A 20,207-nucleotide genomic window follows, 5' to 3' on the forward strand; every position below is an offset into this window, starting at 1 on the left:
CTATGTACAGTCTATAGAACACGTTACAAACAGGAGGCTCCCACCAGTCTGGAGAGAATTGGGAGCCAGATGTACACCCCTGCAGAAGGGGGAAAAAAACCAGGATACAAGTTATATAATGGCCAGAAATGGGGTTATTTCTCAGAGACACACAGCAGCTTCTTCTGAAAAGTCATCCAAAAAGTTAGGTAAGCTTTAAACATAATTTATATTAAAATATATTACTTTTTTTATACATAAAAAGGATAGTAAAAAACTTCAAGTTTATATACAAATGTTTCTTCTTTTCCATGTTTCATTAAAAAGAGTTAGAAGGAATACATTGTTATACCAGCAACTACAACTGCTGTAGAAACAACGGCAAGCCAATAAATGTATGAATTCACAAGATATGCCAAAAATGTCCGATAGGCGGTAAGGTAGGGATGCAGCTACCTTACTGGCAATAATGAGGACTTCATTCAGAGAATGAAGATGATGGAAGACACCACTAATATTAGTCCATCTATTACTCCTACAGTAAAGTGTTACCTCTAAATGATACTAACAGATCTTCAAGCATTTCCAGAAATGGCTCATGTTAAACAGGTAAAAGTATTTATGAGTTTAACATTTAGGTGAAAATGAAAGCTCATGTGCACAAAAAACAGTGATATTATGGACACAGGGAGAGATGCTTCCATGTAATATTCTTGGCTGCAAATCTGTTTAGTTGACAGGTGGAGATTTGACATCCTAAAATTGGCAGAAAATGTTCTTATCTCAAAGAGTCAAGATGGTAACCTCCTCATCAAAGTGTCACACTCAGGAGTAGGGAATTAAGCAAGGTATTTCTGTATTTAGATGCTATTTTACACCGCAAATATTCTGGTGATGTACAGAAGCCCAGAGATCTACTCGCTCATGTAACCTGCACATCAAATATCTCCACAATCTGTCCTTCGCTTACCATAGAAACCACAAGAACTCTCATTGAACTCTCTTGTCTTGGCTGCTGTAAATGGTCTTCCCCCATCTCCTCCCCCATCTTGGTCTACCACCGTACAGCAGTCCAAACACCTCCCACCCTCATCTCCAAAACTTTTCTTGAGCTGCTCCAGCGCCATAGAATGTTCTACACCGGACAATCCGGTTAATCCTCAACAATCACTAATTTAAGTGCACTCTAAAAACACATCTGTTAAAGGTGGCCGATCACATTTCCTAACCGATTTAACTCTTCCCCATATATCTCATTCTACACTCTCCCTCAATAACATGATCACCGTGTACACTATACACGAATGCATTTATTATTTGTTCATACACAGAAACCGACCGCTGAAGGCCCATACAGCTTTCTGTAAAGCACCCCAATTATCTAAAATAGCTAGACCATTGTACAGAATGAGCACTTGTACCTCATGACAAACCTATTTCTTCATAGACTAAGTTGGAGCCCTTTTACATGGGCCAACAGTCTTTTAAATGACAACGCGAGAGCCAACGTCACCGCTAAAGTCGTCGGCACTCGGGCAAAGCATTTAAAATGAAAGACTTGCCGCTGGCTTGAGGGCTTCTCGTTTGCTTATCGCTCAGTGCTTCACCTCCTTTGGGAAGCGCCGAGCAGGAAGCATTAACATGGACGAGAAGCCAGCGATCCAATGGGGTTTTTTAAGCTGACTGAAAAGTCAAATTAACAAATCGCAGAAGCCAAGTGAGTGATTTTTTCGCATTCACACTGAACGATTATCGCTCAAATTTGTCCATTTGATTGAATTTTGAGCAATAATCGTTACATGTAAATGGGCCTTTCTTGCAAGCAGGGCCCTCACTCCCATTGTTGAGTTTAATACTGCATATAATGCCCGACTGTCTGCAAACATGTGCTCTGATTAGTAAAGTGCTGCAGAATATGTTGGTGTTATATAAAGATCATTATTATTAGACACAAAGGATCACACACACAAGGTTGCAGTGGCATTCCTTTGGCCCCCTGCGGTCCAAAAAGCACATTTTTGTACTGAAGTCTGAAAAGGCTCGCTTTTCTTTTGCCATATCAGTCATAGGTACCTGCCAGGAACCTTTTGTCAAATGTAGCGTCGAAATGTAATGGACCGGACCATGTCTCAATACCCAGGGCATAAGATATCTGTCAAACTTGATACCGCACTCAATTTCCTAAAGTCATTACAAAACCTGATGGTACCATCCGGTTTTGTGACCAGCATTATCAGGCTCAACCACTCACTGTGTGATTCCTCAAATCACTCCTAATTCGAACATTGTCTATATTTCCTTGGAGACTGTAACATGATGGGTCTTTGGAATTCTATCTAGTTTCACATTGACCTTCACACCTGGTTCCGTAATAATATGCTCATCATAGTTCAAACTGGCTTCTCTTAAAAATCTCTGTTCTGATGGATTAACTGTCTTGCCTCCGTTTGTTTGTACATCAGATAACTCTTCAGTGATCTTAATCTCCGCTAACGGTTGGCCCCTCGTAGACAAAGCCAGTTCCGCAGACAAAGATGGCTGACCTTTCCAAGGTTTGATCAGATTTACGTGGTAAGCCTATTCCGGTTTTCTCTTTCCTGGTTGATACACCTCATACGTTACATCAATAAGCTTTTCTTTCATTTCAAATGGTCCCTGCCATTTGGCTAAGAATTTACTTTCTACTATCAGAATAAGGACCAACACTTGATCTCTAGGCTCAAAAATACATATTTTGGCCCCTTTATCATAACTTCTCTATGATAAGGCTGATCTGCCAGAGAACGGGGCAGGAGGAGTTATCCTGGAGACAAAAGAGCTGCAGACATTGGTTTTGTAGCTTCAACTACCAATAACGTAGCATGAAGCATATAAGAAACTGGCCATTAAATAATGTTTCTTCATATTTTTTCATGTATACTAAAGGATCACGTAACATTCATGAGTAATCATTACATAAACCTATATGCCACAAGTCATAACTGCATAGATACCATGCATTAAACACACATGCAATTTAATAAATATTAATAAACAATGTTATTTCTGTGCCCATTTGTGAATCCTTTAGATGGGGGTGGAGAGAACACTAGTTGTTGCTAGAAGGAAGGAATACATGATGGAATCTGCTCCAAATCCTCATTAATACTAAGTAGATAAATGTGCTTTGGCTGTTCCGCTTACTATACCTACACACCAAAAACACTTCTTGCCCATAAAACTGAATTCTTTATTATATAGTCTCTGCTGTCTAGAACCCACAGGCTATTATTGAAAAGCGCAGTGACACTTTGCTAAGCCCTGAATAGAGAGAAAGGAAGATCATTACATTATCATTCCACTGCACAATTGCTACGAGTATATCCTACCAAACGGATTAGTGTGAAAGCAGAGTTACAGAATAAAGCCGCTCTGCTGTGGAGATGGACATTTAGTGTCTCATAAATTTCATTTTGCGGAAAATCCTGACACATCATAATGGCGAAATCCTATTTACTGCAGAAGGCAGGACTGACAATACTATTTAATACCTGCTGTATGGGGTGGAATCAGCTTCATATACTTTGTCTTGTCATCTTAACACTTTCTTATAATTCGTGACGAGTAAATAAATGGCCTTTTCTAAAAGGGTTTGCTGATTTTATGCAAATAAAAGCATAAACACCATATGATGAAATTCTACAACTTTCTAATATACTTTTGGGTTTCAATTCCTCAACCTGCCAACTACCTACAGCACCATAAACTAAGTTATGGTGTTCTCAGGCCTCGTGACAGAAGCCGCGTGATGTGTTTTTTTTTTAAAACACATCCGCTCCCGCAATCCAGCTCTGTCACCCGATGCAGGAAACTCTGACTCTTTTCAGAATCCCGTGCACTTGCTCTCCTATAAAAGTCTATGGCAGAGTGTGCGCACTGGACTCTGCCCTATGCAATCTTCACCAGGTTCCATTTAAGGCCTTTGAATACCAAAAACATGTACATCGCTTAAAGGGGTTGTCCCGCGGCAGCAAGTGGGTCTATACACTTCTGTATGGCCATAATAATGCACTTTGTAATGTACATTGTGCATTAATTATGAGCCATACAGAAGTTATAAAAAGTTTTATACTTACCTGCTCCGTTGCTAGCGTCCTCGTCTCCATGGTGCCGACTAATTTTCGCCCTCCAATGGCCAAATTAGCCGCGCTTGCGCAGTCCGGGTCTTCTGCAGTCTTCTATGGAGCCGCTCGTGCAGAATGCAGGCTCCGTGTAGCTCCGCCTCGTCACGTGCCGATTCCAGCCAATCAGGAGGCTGGAATCGGCAATGGACCGCACAGAAGAGCTGCGGTCCACGGAGACAGAGGATCCCGGCGGCCATCTTCAGCGGTAAGTATTGAAGTCACCGGAGCGCGGGGATTAAGGTAAGCGCTCCGGTAAGCTTTCTTTACCTCCCTGCATCGGGGTTGTCTCGCGCCGACCGGGGGGGGGGGGGGTTGAAAAAAAAAAAACCCGTTTCGGCGCGGGACAACCCCTTTAAGATGCTCATATACCTTCAATAACTCAAGTGTTCATGTGTTTTACATAAGGGAAGTGGAGAAAGTTGCAGTCAGACAGTTCTGGCAGTGACCTATCACCGGGGGGCCAGGGATGAGGGCCCAAAACATACACAAGAGTTGTCTGGTCCCACTAAAGTCAGCCGGTTTGGATGAATGTTGTCTGATATGTAAGGGTGTTTTACACCTAGATACTAAAAACATACATCCTGCTATCAGCTGACAAGCATACACAAGTGTATCCTGTCTAGGCAATGCTCTGTGAGCCAAACAGCCTGGACTCCAGACTGATACATTGTGGCAAACTAGCAGAGGGATGTATGCAGGTGGTGCTGCTGATGTTTATAGAACACAGAGCATGGCAAAAACAATTTCATACAAGGGGCATCCTTTACATCTGGAGGAAAGAAGGTTTCATCACCAACACAGAAGGGGGATCTTTACTTTAAGAGCAGTGAGACTATGAAACCCTTTGCCTGCAGTCGTGATGATGGCAAATTAAAGAAGAAAAAAAAAGTTCCTGGATGACTTTCTTGAGCGATACAATATTATATGTTATAATCCCTTATGACTTCAGAAGGGTTGTTGACCCAGGGATTATTCTGATTGCTAGATTGAAGTCAGGAAGGAATTTTTTTCCCCTTAAAAATAGGGAAAATTGGCTTCTACCTCATTGTTTTATTTTTTTTTACCTTCCTCTGAATAAATATGTATTTTTCCGGCCTTACATACTATATTACTATACACTGTTCAGTTTATAATAAATGTGTTTTTTTAAGGCCCCCTGTCCACGGGCATGATTTTGCTGGAAGTAAATCGCCGGCGAATCATGCCATCTGAAGCTTTCCATAGCAACGCTATGGAAAACACTGGCCCCGTGTCCACGAACAGAGAATCATTTAGGCCCCCTGTCCATGGGCGTTGCGGTATCCTGTGGCAGACGGTTCTCCACAAGTCAGCCTATCTGACATATAGGCTGACCGTGGAGAATCAGGGTGGTCAGCCTATCTATCAGATAGGCTGACCTGTGGAGAACTGTCCGAAGGCTTCTGCTCCTGGGTGGCATGTGCCACGGGATACCGCAACGCCCGGGGACAGGGGGCCTAAAGAGAAAAAAAAAAAAAAGAAACTAGCCATTCTCTTTACTTAGTTTATAAACAGCCATGAAGGTCATTGCACAGTTATCTCACCAACTCCCATATAGAAGGACAGAGTAGTCAGGGAAAGACTACTGGCAAGGCACTGATGCTGACAGGAAGACAGCAGCAATAGGCCGCCTGCACACGGGCGGAAATCCCGCCGCGGGATTTCCGCCACTGAAAGTTTGCATAGGAGTGCATTACAATACGCACTCCTATGCAGACGGCCGCGGTTTGGCCGCGCGAGATCTCGCGCGGCAAACAAACCGCAACATGTCCTATTTTTGTGCGGGGCACGCACTCACCCGGCCGCCGGCTCCGGGCTGCGCCGCAGCCGGCACATGAAAGAGCTGGGGCCGCCAGGTGCGGGAGAGTACGCGCTCGTCCCTGCAGGCTCTCGGGTCGGGTCCCGCGGCGAGAATTCTCGCTGCCGGATCCGACCCGCTCGTGTGCAGGCGGCCATAACCTGAAGATAACGGAATGTTTGTTATGATAGAGATATGACCAAAACATTCTTTCTAGTCAAGGGTGATACTTTAGTAATGCAATGACATTAACAAATTAATAATAGACAGAGCTGCAGATCATCAAGATCTATAAAGCCAGCTTCACACGGGGGATTAAATCAAGACGCACAAATAAGAACCCCATTCTTTTAAATAAGGTCATACACCTGAGTGATGTTTTCCGGCATGGCACCGAGATGCAGGAAACAAATAGTGGCATGTTCTATCTCCCTGCATGCTCTTGCATCACAGGGCCCATTGTTGTCAATGGGGCCGGCGGCAGCATCGCACCACATGCTAGGTGCACATGATGCCAGGTTTCCCACTGAAAACAACAGGGAATACTCTGCTATCCTCCGTGGCGGCTGTCAGGATCCCTTCATTCCCGAAGTGATGGGAGGCGGTTTTGGCATGTAAACGCCTTGCATCTTCAGTGAATTCACATGATGGAGAGTGTGACATTGGGGGGCGGGATTCATGGCCCCATATTGCGTTCGCCCGTGTGAAGTTAGCCTAAGGCAAATACAGGCCGGCAGTTCAGCAATAATTTTGCAGACTAAAGGCGGTTATTAAAAAAGTTCATGAGTGCTGATCAACCCTTTATTTTCTAGGCACAGACGAAAAGCAGCTATTCTAATAAGAAGGCATGTCTATCAGTTCCTCAATATTCCTGACGGTCTCAAGTTTTCAATCAGCAAACTCAAGTAATAAAAAGGTAATAAAACACATTGCAATAGATTCAAAACTTAGGAATGGATTATCTGATTATTTAACAGTCAATAAGAAGTGTGTCAAGGCCACTTATCCTTCAGTAAATGGCATGGAAATCTTCACATCATGAACAAATTAAAAGGCACTTTCTAATACCTTGCCATCTAGCTGGCAACGTGTTCCTGGTGATTGCATCACCAAGTGTCAAAGCTCATCTATATGATTAATTGACTTTTTGATTACTTTGGTTTTTCCAATTAGACGCTTCCTATATTGTGCTAAGAGGAGAAAAAGCAGAAGCAATAATAATAAAGGGAGATGACAAGAGAACAGATTAGTGTCAGTTCAGCCAGCTTCTTATAAGGAGAAATTATTACACACGCTCGCTGGCAGATGATGGCTGTCACATCTAAAATATCAAGCAGTCTTCGGTGAAGAGATGTCAACCTATCCAAGGAAGAAGAAACAAAAAGACGACGATGCAAGTAGAAAGGGTCATTAGAATAGTGGCCATTAGATGTGGAGTGGCTGTGAATACAAATTAAAATCTATCATAATTAGAGTGAGGCTAGCTTTACACGCTCCGATCAAGGTGCAATCTGACTACAAACTACATTTAGCAATAAGAACTCTGTGCGAATGACCTGAAGCTGTCATGTTCAATAGGCCATAATTGCTCTTACTGTAAGTGCAATTTATTTGACATTAAAACTTTGGATCTTTGAACAGGCAAAATTTTTATGATCGACGCACATGTGAATAGCAGCCTCGTTCCATTGTCAGCATAAGAATAAATGGCCATCCCGGTGTCAGACTGCGGTCAGCGTTTTACATTGCTGAATATAACTTTTTCTTCTTTACAACACTTAGCATAAAGCCGGGCTTACAAAAACTATTTGTATTATGCGCGCAATTTACGCACACAAATTGTATAAAATACACGCATTGATCCATTCACACTTGCATATATTTATTGCGTATATTCCGTGCGTAAAAAAAAAATAAAAATGCAGCATGTTCTATTTTACCATGTATCATGCGCCTATTGTTTTCTATGGGTGCATTCGGAACGCAGTACATACGCAATTACATTGTGTATGTATGGCCTTTTGTACACATGTTGCTAGGAAACATGAGAAGTTTAAAAAAAAAAAAGAAGAAACCAATAACCCAGTGCATGATAGCGTGCGTAATAAATACTGTTCATGCGCAGGCAAAAATGTGACAATACACAGGGATACACAGTTCCCTGTGCCAGTGAACCGCTGCGATTTTTACGCAGTCTATTACTGTACGTTCGTGTAAGCCCGGCCTCATGTGCACGGCAAAGCACACATACAGACATAGTGTCACCTAGAATCCCTTTTGGTGTGTGTTCTGAGCTGTACTGCATTATACATGCCGGAGTATGGTGTCTCTGTGAAGGCAACTTTCCTAAGTCAATGACCTTTTAACGTGACTGGGAGCATAAGCCAAAACCAGAGTCTTCTCCAGAAGGCAGAGAGAGCCATGTATAGACAGCGGTTTCTGAGTTTTTGCCTCTCATCAGTCTACAGTATGTTTCTGGCTGGCTGGGTAAGAGGTGTATGAAGTAGGTTGGGAGGGGGTATAGTTTCTCACCCTGAGAGGGCTTTGTATACGCAAGAAAACCTAAAGGGGTTTTCCAGTGAAATACTATTAATGACCTATCATCAGGATAGGTCATCAATAGTTGATCAGCCGGGGTCCGCCGCTCAGGACCCTGACCAATCAACTGAGCGGGTGCATGGTGTCAGTGCCACACCACCACAGAGGTCAGAGTAGAAGCCTCCACACCGACTTCCATGAAGTGGCCGCTGCTTGTAACTGCAGGCACGGCTAGCATTTAAATCAATGGAAGCCATGCCTAAAGTTACAAGCGTCAGCCACAACGCGGAGGTTTACACTCTAACCTCTGTGTTACTGTGGCTCTGACAGCATGCACTCACTCAGCTGATTGGTCGGGGTCCTCAGTGATGGACTCCGGCCAATCAACTATTGATGACCTATTTTGATGATAGGCCATCATGGACGTATAGGGGGTGCAGAGGGTGCGGTCACACCTGGAACCAAGAGCCCTAGGGGGCCAATAAAGTCTCTCTTCCCCATATTGAAAAATCAATACTATCAATGAAGCTTTATAGTTGGAGGCCCAGTTCCATAGAATCATAAAATGGTAGAGTTGGAAGGAACCTCCAGGGTCACCTGGTCCAACCCCCTGCTCAGTGCAAGATTCACTAAATCCCAGATATTTGTCTAGACTTTGTTTGAACACTTCCATTGAATGAGAACTCACCACCTCCCATGCTAACCTGTTCCACTCATTGATCACCCTCACTGTCAAAAACAGTATTTATAATATCTAATTTGTGTCTCCTTTCTTTCAGTTTCATCCCATTGCTTCTAGTCTTTCTTTGTGCAAATGAAATAGGGCTGATCCCTCTGCACTGTCACAGCCCTTCAGATATTTGTAGACCGCTATTAAGCCTCCTCTCAGCTTTCTTTTTTGCAAGCTAAACATTCCCAGATCCTTTAACCGTTCCTGATAGGACATGATTTGCAGACCGCTCACCATTTTATTAAGTCTTCTCTGAACTTGCTCCAGTTTGTCTATGTCTTTTTTAAAGTGGGGTGCCCAGATCTGGACACAGTATTCCAGATGAGGCCTGACTAACGAAGAGTAGAGGGGGATAATTACCTCACGAGATCTAGACTCTATGCTTCTCTTAATACATCCCAGAATTGTGTTTGCCTTTTTGGCTGCTGCATCACATTGTTGACTCATGTTAAATCTATGATCTATAGTATAATCTTTTTCACATGTGCTGCTGCTTAGCCCAATTCCTCCCATTCTGTATGTGCTTTTTTTATTTTTCTTGCCCAGATGCAGGACTTGGTATTTAACAAGGAGAAATGCAATTCTGGTAGTCGCCGCCCACTGTGCAAGCTTTTCTAGATCTTTTTGAATACTCTCTCTTCCCTAGTGTTAGCCATCCCCCCTAGCTTTGTGTCGTCTGCAAATCTGATCAGTTTCCAATCAATTCCCTCCACCAGATCATTTATAAAAATGTTGAACACCACTGGGCCTTGATATATTCTTCCACTTGGATGTGCAGCCATTTATGACCACTCTGAGTACGATCACTCAGCCAGTTGTGAATCCACCTAACAGTTGCTTTGTCAATCCCATATTTGGTCAGCTTTTCAATAAATATGGTATGAGATAGTTTGTCAAATGCTTTACTAAAGTCAAGATATACTACCGGTATATCCACCCGCATTTCCCCGATCAACCCAGTCGGTGATTCTGTCATAGAAGGAAATTAGATTTGTCTGGCATGACTTGTTACAAACCCATGCTGGCTCTGGTTAATTACTCCATTCTTATCCAAGTACTTGCATTTATGCTGTTTAATTTTTTCAAAGATCTTTTCCAGTATAGAAGTCAGACTCACAGGCCTGTATTTTCCTGGATCCACCTTCTTTCCCTAATGGAAGATGGGGACATTTGCCCTTTTCCAGTCTTCTGGGACTTCTCCTGTTCTCCAGGAATTTTCAAGGATTATGGTGAGTGGTTCAGCAATTACCTCCGCTCCTTCTTTTAACATCCTAGGATGTAATTCATCTGGACCTTGAGACTTGAATGCATTTAAGTTAGCTAAGTGTTCCCTCACCATCTCTCTGCATATAGATAGCCTGCATTATTTTATTCCCCCAATAGCACAGAGAAGATCAGTTGATGTTCCATCTACTTTCTGAGAGAAAACAGATACAAAATAGGAATTTAAAAGTTCGACCTTCTCAACATCATTCTTATCTAGAGTTGAGCGAACGTACTCTGCCGAGCTTGATGCTCGTTCGAGTGTTAGCATACTCGATGATGCTCGTTACTCGAACGAGCATCACGCTGTGTTCGACCCCGGCGTAGTTTTTGGCCCCAACCCCCCCCCCACAAAAGGAAAAAAGTTCGACACCTGGCGGCCCGCATACAAAAATGCTCGAGTCTCCCATTGTAGTCAATGGGGTTCGTTACTGGAGTAGAGCTCTCGAATTTTAAGAAAAATAACGCGGACCGGAGCATTTGGGTGCTCGCTCATCTTTATTCTTAACCAATTCACCATTTTCATCCTTTAAGCATCCCATAGCATCTTTGACTTGTCTTTTCCTTTTGACATATTCCCAAAATCCTTTATTATTGCTTTTGGCCTCTGTTGCAAGCCTCAATTCATTATTAGCTTTAGTTTTTTTGACACTTGCCCTAAAGTTTCTGCAGACCGCATTATATTCTTCTTTAGATATTCCTCCCTCTTTCCATTTGATAGAACATATTTTTCTTCCTTTTTAACATGTGTGCAAGTTCTGTGTTCATCCCTCTTGGTCTCTTTAAAGGCTCCCCATTATTCCTTCTTTTAGGGATTATTAACGAATGTGCTTTGAGAATCTCATTTTGCAATATTTCCCAACTTATTTAGACATTTCTGTCCCTAAGAACATCCAGCCATTGGATTCTTGCTATCCTTTTTCTGAGTTCATTAAAATCTGCCTTTTCGAAATCCAACCTTGAGGTCTGAGTTTTATCAGGTTTTCATCCCCTTTTTATCCAAAATTCAAGGATAGCATGATCACTGCCTCCTAAGGACCCAGCCACCCTTACTTCCGCAACCATTTCCTCCCTGTAGTAAGAATTAGGTCCAAGATAGCAGATCCCCTTGTTTTCTCCTCGATCTTTTGAAAGATAAAGTTGTCAGCAAGAGCGAATAAGAATTTGTTGGATCCATTACTTTTACATGAGAGAGATTCCCAACAAATGTCTGGATAGTTATAATCTCCCATGATCACTATGTCCTGCTTTTATGAGAGCTTGGCCATCTGATGTAGAAAAAGTTTATCAATATCTTCTGCTTGTCCAGGCGGCCTATAGTAAATGCCTACAATGGTGTCCTTTCTGTTGTTCTCTCCTTGTATTCTTACCCAGTTTCTATGGAACTACCATGCTCTGAAGCTTGAATCTCTGTAGAGATGAATGTTTTCCTAACATACAATGTAAGACCTCCTCCCCCTTTTTTAAGTCTGCTACTTATAAATAAGTTGCATCCTTATTGGGCCTGCTGTCAGTGCAGACGTAAGCGGTAACTAATAGCTCCGTCCAAACTGCAGCGGCCAGGGTTGGTAATGCAGCCACAACCATTAACTATTGAATGTGCTACTAGTCTCTCTCATTGTATTCTGGATTTTCATAATACAGGTACTGAACATAGTAATAATGAATTCCTAGGGGAAAATGCATGCTGTACTATATATTTAGTAAATGATCCATGGGATGCCAAATATCAAACTGCATGCACTTTTGTAGCATTTGTTTAGTGTTTCAAGTGGATATGTTGGGATGCATAACACACAGTACATTTCATCTGACATGATTTATAAGTCACTTTCTTTTTCTATTCCTATGCACACATTTATTACATTATTTTTCTTGGATAAAAGGAGTACCGTATATAAGCTTGTATGTTTTCTCTGGAAACAGGAGACCAGCAGGATTGTAGACTTAGACAAGAATAAGGGTAAAAAAAATACATTGCCAATACAAAACCAGTACTCAAAAGATTAAAGAACATCTGTTATTTTTTCTGACTGCCTGTTTTAATACTTGCCTTTCTTAAAACTATTCTGGAGCATTCTTTCACATAATGCTACATTGCACTGCTACTCGGTTATTCCTTCTAGACATATATACGAATACATTGACAATTGGGTGTTACCATTTTCCTTGACAAAGAGGTGTGTCCTTGTGAATTTAAATATGGTCAGCACTGACTGGTCAATGTGAATGCGTTGGGACACCCCCAACTGGTAACACTGTTGTCAATATATTGATTAATTTCTAGAAGGAACAGCAGACAAACAGCACAACAGTTACAAGAAAAACTGCTCCAGGATTGTTAGAATACAAGTAATTACTAAAAAGACACGTTTATAAAGTTTAGAGGTGTTCTTTAAATTAGCGTATTTACAAGGTTACACGTCATTTTCTATTTATGGTGTAGAAATGTTAGAACAGATGTGAGTTACTTCATTAAAAAGGTGAATTTAAAAAACTGGGCAAGAACATAATGGCGGTCTGGAATTAATGTTAGCAGTCCAATACCCATCTAACAATGAGGCAAAAGAAGTGGAACCGGGCAGCTGTATTTTATGTCAGATTTAGATTTCTGAAGACTACAGGCTGTTTGTAATTGCTAACCAAGGAGATACATAGGTCTTCTTAGGAACTGAATACACAAAGCTGAAAGGTATTTTGAATGAACGCTAAAAGCAAAATTCCTTTATTATTTTTTTATTTAGATGCACTGAAAAAAATGCTAATGTAGATAGAGCTTTTAAAGTAGACTTTATGGACATAAATCATATCTGGCTTGGTAGGAAAACAGTATCTTGGCAAAGTCACTTTGCAAGTGTTAAATATCTGTAACAAGGTTTTTATTTCTCTCAATGCTCTCCCACCCCCCCCCATATAACACTATGAATACATGCATATGACGTGTTACATATTTTAGGAACTAAGTGGAGATAACTATATAGATAAAACTGACAGATTCAGATTTTGGGTAGAAAAACAGTCTAAAGTAAAAAAAACAACAAAAAAAAAAAACCTAGAGCATGTAAGGTTTTGAAAAAAAAAGAAAGAAAAAAAAAAAAGAGCTGCACTAGAACTTACTACATCTCTAAAAAAAATACCACTGATAAAAGCACACATTCATGTTCTATTTACTACAAGCAAATATCAAGTGCCGTGCTCTTTGCAACAAAAAATCTGCTAAGAAAACACTACATAAAAGCAAGTGTGAATTCAACCTTAGTGACATTACCCACATCCTACCACAATTGTTAACAGACTGCATCTACTCACTCTTACCAAATTAGGAAATAACATAGAAGCCCCGATAATTATTCTGGTAGGTCCAAACTGCCACTTATTAAAGAGTTCAGCTTGCATAGTTTATATGCATAAGACATGAGTAATAGAGCAAAGTTCTATGCTAATAAGATGACTTTATATTTATATAGAGATATACAAGCTTATTTTCCCTCCCACATCCACACTTACTCTCTCTTCAAGTCTGGCCAGCTGTTCCTTGTAATAGTCATCCTGCCTTTTGAGCTGTCGTTCCTTTTCTTCCAGCTTCTTCGCCTAGAATGAAAGAAGGTTGAGGATCAAAATATAAAAGATGCACGCACAAAAAAGAAAAAAAAAACGGTTTTGGATAGTATTAAATATTTACCAAATTAAAAATATTGGGGGAACAAAATAAAAAGGGAAAAATGGTGCAAAACAGCAGTGCTAACAGGCAAATTTCCACTGCAGATAAAATAATTCCTTCTCTAAACAAAAAAAAAAAAAATACACAAAACTAAACAAGATCTACTTACTTGACCATTCAATTCCTTATGCAAATGCATGAAAAAAAGAAAATACTTGTCAAACAACACAAACAAGGCTTCATATGTACTTTACAGTTTTTTTGGTGAAAACCAATGGTTTTTTAGACGGGATGAATGTCGGGCAAACGATGCACTGGAGCTAGTATTGTTAGCTCTTAGCGGGGCGGCAGGAGGAGATTTCTCTCCACTTGCTTCCCTGCCCCTCTCCTTTGACATAACATAGCGGCCGTTCAATACTGAACTGCCGCTATTTACGATGAACAATTAGCTCATCATCCATCGTTTATGCAGCATTAATGATGGACGATAAGCTGATCGCTCATCGTTTAGTGTGAATAGCAGCCGTTCAGTCAATGGAGATGGGCAGGGGAGAGCGAGGAGTGAAATATCCTCCAGCCGCCCTGCCCTCCTGCCCAACAGCACGGAGTGAGGACACATATGGGAGGAGTGTCAGGCATCGTTTGCTGGACATTCGTCTCATCTAAATGTACCTTAACTCTTCAGACTTTGTCTAAATTTTCCAACACTGATACAGTTACAATACACAATGCAGAAACATTATCAAACAAATGTTAGGAGGACCAAGCTTGCAAAGGCTTTCATGGTACATGATAAAAAGAAATGTATGCAGAACAATAAGGTGTTTCATCGAAAATAAAACCCACCCAAAAAATAAGCCTTAACCTGATTTTTCAGGAGGGCTTCAAATATAAGCTATACTCCAAAAAATAAGTCCTAGCTGAATCACATATAAAAAAATATAATAATACATTGCTTAGCAGTCTTGGTCAGTGTTCTGCCATTGGAGCGCCGGCTCGCTTGCTTGCAGTCCTCAGCCACCACCGAGGGCAAGAAAGAGCTATCTATATGGTGTATACATTTGTGCCTAGTTGTACCAGCCGCGCAGAAATAGTTGATGTAAAGCAGTGCTTATCTGCTCGATTGCACATTATTGTCCGTATCTAATTTTCTGAATAGCAGAATTAACCTCTACCTTTGAAGGAGCATCCGTAGGCACAGAATGGTCATCCACAGCACCCGACGCAAGGTCATCGAGGTCATGACACGGGTTAGCCGGTGGATGGTTTAGGGCGGATAAGAAATGTTCACACCAGCATTGAAGTGTCTCGTCATGGTTGGTACAAGGGCTGCCATCGGATTTGTGGATTGGCGTATGCCGGCTGGTCCCTCAGGACCCTCGGATTCTGGCGACTGCTTTGTATGCTGCTCTTAGATTGTTTGACTTTAGACCCTCCTCAGCTTCATCAGCCAGTGCATTATAGGACTGCTCCCTGTCTTTCTTGGCCTTTGCCTGGAACACACCCTTCAGCCTCTTACATTCCGCTTGGTCGTTTTTAAGGCGGGCTTTCGCCTTCGCTTCAAGGACCTGTATAGTGTTGTCCGTTAGCCAGGGCTGCCTACAGGGACGCCTGTATGCAAGAACGGTCTTTGCGGTTTCTTGCATAGCGTCTCTTGTGACATTCCAAGCTGCCTCTGGTTCATTTGGGAGATTGCCCAGAACGTAGAACCGGTTTTGATTGCGATATTATATTGACATTCGAGTGCTGGATTTTCCCTCAGCACGTCAACGTTTAATGAAGGTTGTAATCTGGTCTTATGGGGTGGACGAAGTGGAACTGCTATTTTGGCAACAAGTAAACCATATCAACGGTTCAACCTCTGCTAGTTTTGAGACCTCATCTGGTTGCGTCTTGGCTCCTGCACTCTTCTGCAGGGCCATGAACTGGATTCTTCAGCGTAATTGCCCAACGTAATGGGGTCACTCTTCCGGAGTACCACTTTACTGACCTGGACTACACCGACGACATTGCACTTCTGTATGTCATATCTAATAATCTGAGACACTCATTGGAACAGTTCCATTTGAAGGCATCCTGTCTTGGGCTTCACATCTCCTGGCAAAAAAACAAGCTGCAGAATCTAGGAGCCGGCGCAATCCCTCCGGACCTAGATGTAAACGGACAGTGTCGACGCTGTCAGCAAGTTCATGTACCTCGGCAGCATTCAGCACATAGATAGGAGGGTGCTTCCACACATCCTGCGGAGAATAGCGCTGGCAGCCTTAGCGATGAGGTCCCTGGAAAAACTCTGGCGGAGGCAGAACATAACACTCAGGACTAAGAATCGATTCTACCAGACCTGCGTTATGCCAATATTATTGTACGTCGTCCAAGCGAGATAACTAACTAGTTGTACACAACATACATAACCTTAATGAGACATGCCATGAAGGGCTTCTGCAAAGTTGGGTACAGGTACTAATGGAATCATCATTACATTGTCACTTAGCTTTTCAAGGATCCTGAATGCCAACTGCAGAGTTAGTCAAACATGGTTTTGAGGGCTCCTGGAAACCTGGGTGACAAGTAACCTGGGTGACTTTCCTCCTGTAATGCCTCACTGCCTGGTCTGGGGGAGTTCAAAATATTTTTTCCCTATTTTCCTCATCTAAAACTTAGGTGCATCTTATCATCCGATGTGTCTTATTGAGCAAACAATATGGTACCCATTAATTTCCATAATGCCAAACAACTGGTTTGAAAGCATATTCTCCTCTCAGACATTTACCACATATTCATGGAAATGGATTCCACTTCTCATTACAGGGAGAAGCGGTCATCATTACATGCACAAAATAGTCAGTAGTCAGCAAGATGATAATGAGAGAAAATAAAGCTGTGCCACATTATTGGATGATCTGCTGGATATTTTTAAACTAGTCACGGAGACGACTGTCAAGATCTCTAGGTCAGTTGTTCCCTGCAGATTCAGCGATCACAAGGTCTACCACTACCATCAGATACTGGGTCAGCAAGAAGTCTCAGCAATACATTTCTGGATAGGGTTTTACTGTAGCATTCAGTAATTCTACAACTGCTAGGGTGATTCCACAGCAGATATTAGAAATTGTAAAGAGGATTCATCAATCCTTCATGAACGAGAACAAGCTAAAAATTATTTAATATAGCTCTATTTATACTATATTTATCAGCTACATTGGATGATAGCTTTGTAGGAAACATTTGGTTATCAAGGAGGAGTATTCAAACATACGTGGTTTCTATGAGCCGAATAGAATATTAATAGTGTTCTCTTGGAATTTGTTACAGCCGGACACTTTACTTTTTTTAAAACGCAGAATTGAAGAGCATTGCTGATAGCTATTCAACACAATTAAAAACAAGTATGCATTATGAGATATACCGTTGTCAAGCACCCGGAATGAATCCACTGTGCCTCTACACAGATTTGATAATATAGTACTAATATCCCAGCATGCTGGCCTTACATTTCAAACCCCCCAGCCCCCCACCCCCACCCCCTGAAAACCCGATAGGTCTTACTATCGGGGTAGGACCTATTTTCGGGGAAACACCGTATTACTGAAAAGTGACAGAGCTAAAAGCCTATATGCAGGCTTACAGTATTTATAGATTTCTATACTCCTAGATACACCTGTGCTCATTCCCACGGACGTACGCGTGAAAAGCCGGGAGGATCACGCAGCGTTTTACCACCGTGGCAGTCGGCGATGAGCCGGCTATCGCTGCATATGGTAGCAATTGTGTACTGTGCATGACACCGTATCTCTCGCACACAGTCATGCGTAGCGAGACTTTTTTTTTTTACATTTCCCGCTGTTATCTCATTGTGGCGTTGCTGTTCATTGCAGCTCAATAGGGCTGTTTGTGCGTGATAAGTGGTGAAATAGAGCACGCTGCGATCTTTTTTAAGGCACGCATCTACACGCAACAACACACGCTAATGAGTGGATCAGTGAAAAATCAATGGACTTTCACTGACTCCATTTGCTGCATATCACGCAGTGAAACCACAGTTATGTGAATGAACCCTAAGAGTGCTTTCACACTTGCACTGAGGATTCTGCTTTCCTGCTCCCCTCAGTAGACAGGAAAAAGGAATCCTCGCGGCCGAACAGCTTTGTCTGTGGATGGAACTGAACAGCGCTGGATGGATTCCATTGACCATAATGGAGTCTGTGTGCTTTTGCCGAGCTGGCCAGCTTTTGGATGGCAGAAAAAGTGCTGCAAGCTGCGCTTTTACTTTTGCCACTGTCCGCTGGATCTGTGACGCAGAGGTCCCGACGCAGATGTGAAACCACCCTGATACATTTATTATTCTATAGGATTTCTTGCACTTGTTTCTTATTATTTGAGGGTTCTGAGAATTGTACAGTTGAAAAGGTTACATAACATGAAAAAAGTATAAGCACAGACTGCTACACACAGAAGAGAAGGTCAAGAGCATAAAAGGTCACAAGCAGCAGCTGCTATATTTGTGAGATTCTGCATCAGGACAAAGACTGCATCAATACAAAAAGGACACCCATAAGACAGCCAGTAAATACTACAAACCAATTTTACAATGAAATTACATTAAAAAGGATTGCTCATAAGTCCATTTTAACCCTTTCCACTCAACTGTCTGTCTTCAGATTCTGTCTTCAGATGTCATTCTGATTAAAAGCTGTACAGCTTCCGATGTCGGAAGACATCCAGCAGGGTATTCTTACTGTATATTGCCGACCGCTCTGTTGTCGGGGGCCTCCCCAGCATGTCCCATACCGCAGAACTGGCTCTAGCCAGCAGACTGCGCCATTGTATAATGGCAGAAAGAGAAAGCCCCCTAGGAAGCCCTGAATCCAAAATTGGATTACAAAGGGTTAAGACAGAAAAAAAGGAAAAACATGAAACAGATGTGCTAAAATAAGGAACACGCATTAGTCTGCTCATTCAGCAGTTGAGAGCAATAACGACCTCATTTTACTGGCCAAAATTTTTTTTCTTCACAAAATTGGTAAAATTTAGGACACTAAATTAGAAAAAAAAAATAATCAAAAATCGAAGAGTAATGTTCCCATTAGGGAACATCGGCATGTAAAAGGTTAAAGCTCTACAACATATATAAAATGCAATTTAATCTCACAGCTGGACAAAAAGGCGGTAAAAGAAAAAATATTTGATGTCCCCAATTCATCGGATTATTTACTGCTGTAAGAAAGGTTTAACAGAGGAGGTCCAATATTTCACACTATAGGTATAATTATGAATATCATTCTGCAGTTAAAATGCTCAATAGTAGAAGGAAAATTGGTAAAATTCACTTTAAAGAGAACTTGTCACTTTCCATTTTTGTAGATTACCACCTGAGAACAGTGGCATAATATACATTTTTGCTGAATAACCACAGAGATCTATTCAAATCTTAGTAATGCAATGGATGCCGTCACTTTGATACACGCTGCTAGCCTTTAGCAGCAAAGAGGGGCTACTAGCTAGATTTTTAGTAGGATACAAAAATGCATATGATTACAAAATTGTTTTATCATGGATTGTGTTAAAATTGTGCATATTATATTTCTTAAAGAGCTCTTGCAATGCATGCAATAAAAAAAACATAATAGGTCCACTTTAAAAAAAAAAGTGGTTTGCGCCTCAAAACCAAACGGAAATATTTGATTGGATACATTTTTCCCTAATTGGCTATATTTAGGATGTATTATCCTAAATATAGCCAATTAGGGAAAAAATGCTAATGAAAATTTGTGGCTGGCTAAAACATAATGTGATAAGACCCTTAGGCCTCATGTCCACGGGCAAAAGAAGAATTAAAATCCGCAGCGGACTTTAACTCTTCTCCTGCCCGCGGATCCGCACCCCATAGGGATGCATTGACCACCCACGGGGTAGATAAATACCCGCGGATGGTCAATAAAAGTGAATTTTTAAAAAATGGAGCATGTAAAAAAACGCGACATGCTCCATTGTCGTGCGGGTCTCCCGCGAGGACGGCTCCCGCAGGCTTCTATTGAAGCCTATGGAAAGCCGTCCAGA

At 41.7% G+C, this 20,207-nt stretch overlaps 1 protein-coding gene across 1 annotated transcript in view; it reads right to left on the reverse strand.

Moving 5' to 3' along the window:
- CHCHD3 (coiled-coil-helix-coiled-coil-helix domain containing 3) overlaps positions 1 to 20,207 on the reverse strand; it is a 146,055-nt gene that overhangs the window by 50,527 nt on the left and 75,321 nt on the right. The window contains exon 5 of the mRNA XM_066592135.1: positions 13,997 to 14,080. Coding sequence (XP_066448232.1) covers positions 13,997 to 14,080 — 84 coding nt within the window. The remainder of the gene's footprint in view (positions 1 to 13,996; positions 14,081 to 20,207) is intronic.

The sequence above is a fragment of the Eleutherodactylus coqui genome, chromosome 2 (assembly GCF_035609145.1).
Source record: "Eleutherodactylus coqui strain aEleCoq1 chromosome 2, aEleCoq1.hap1, whole genome shotgun sequence".
Classification (NCBI taxonomy): domain Eukaryota; kingdom Metazoa; phylum Chordata; class Amphibia; order Anura; family Eleutherodactylidae; genus Eleutherodactylus; species Eleutherodactylus coqui.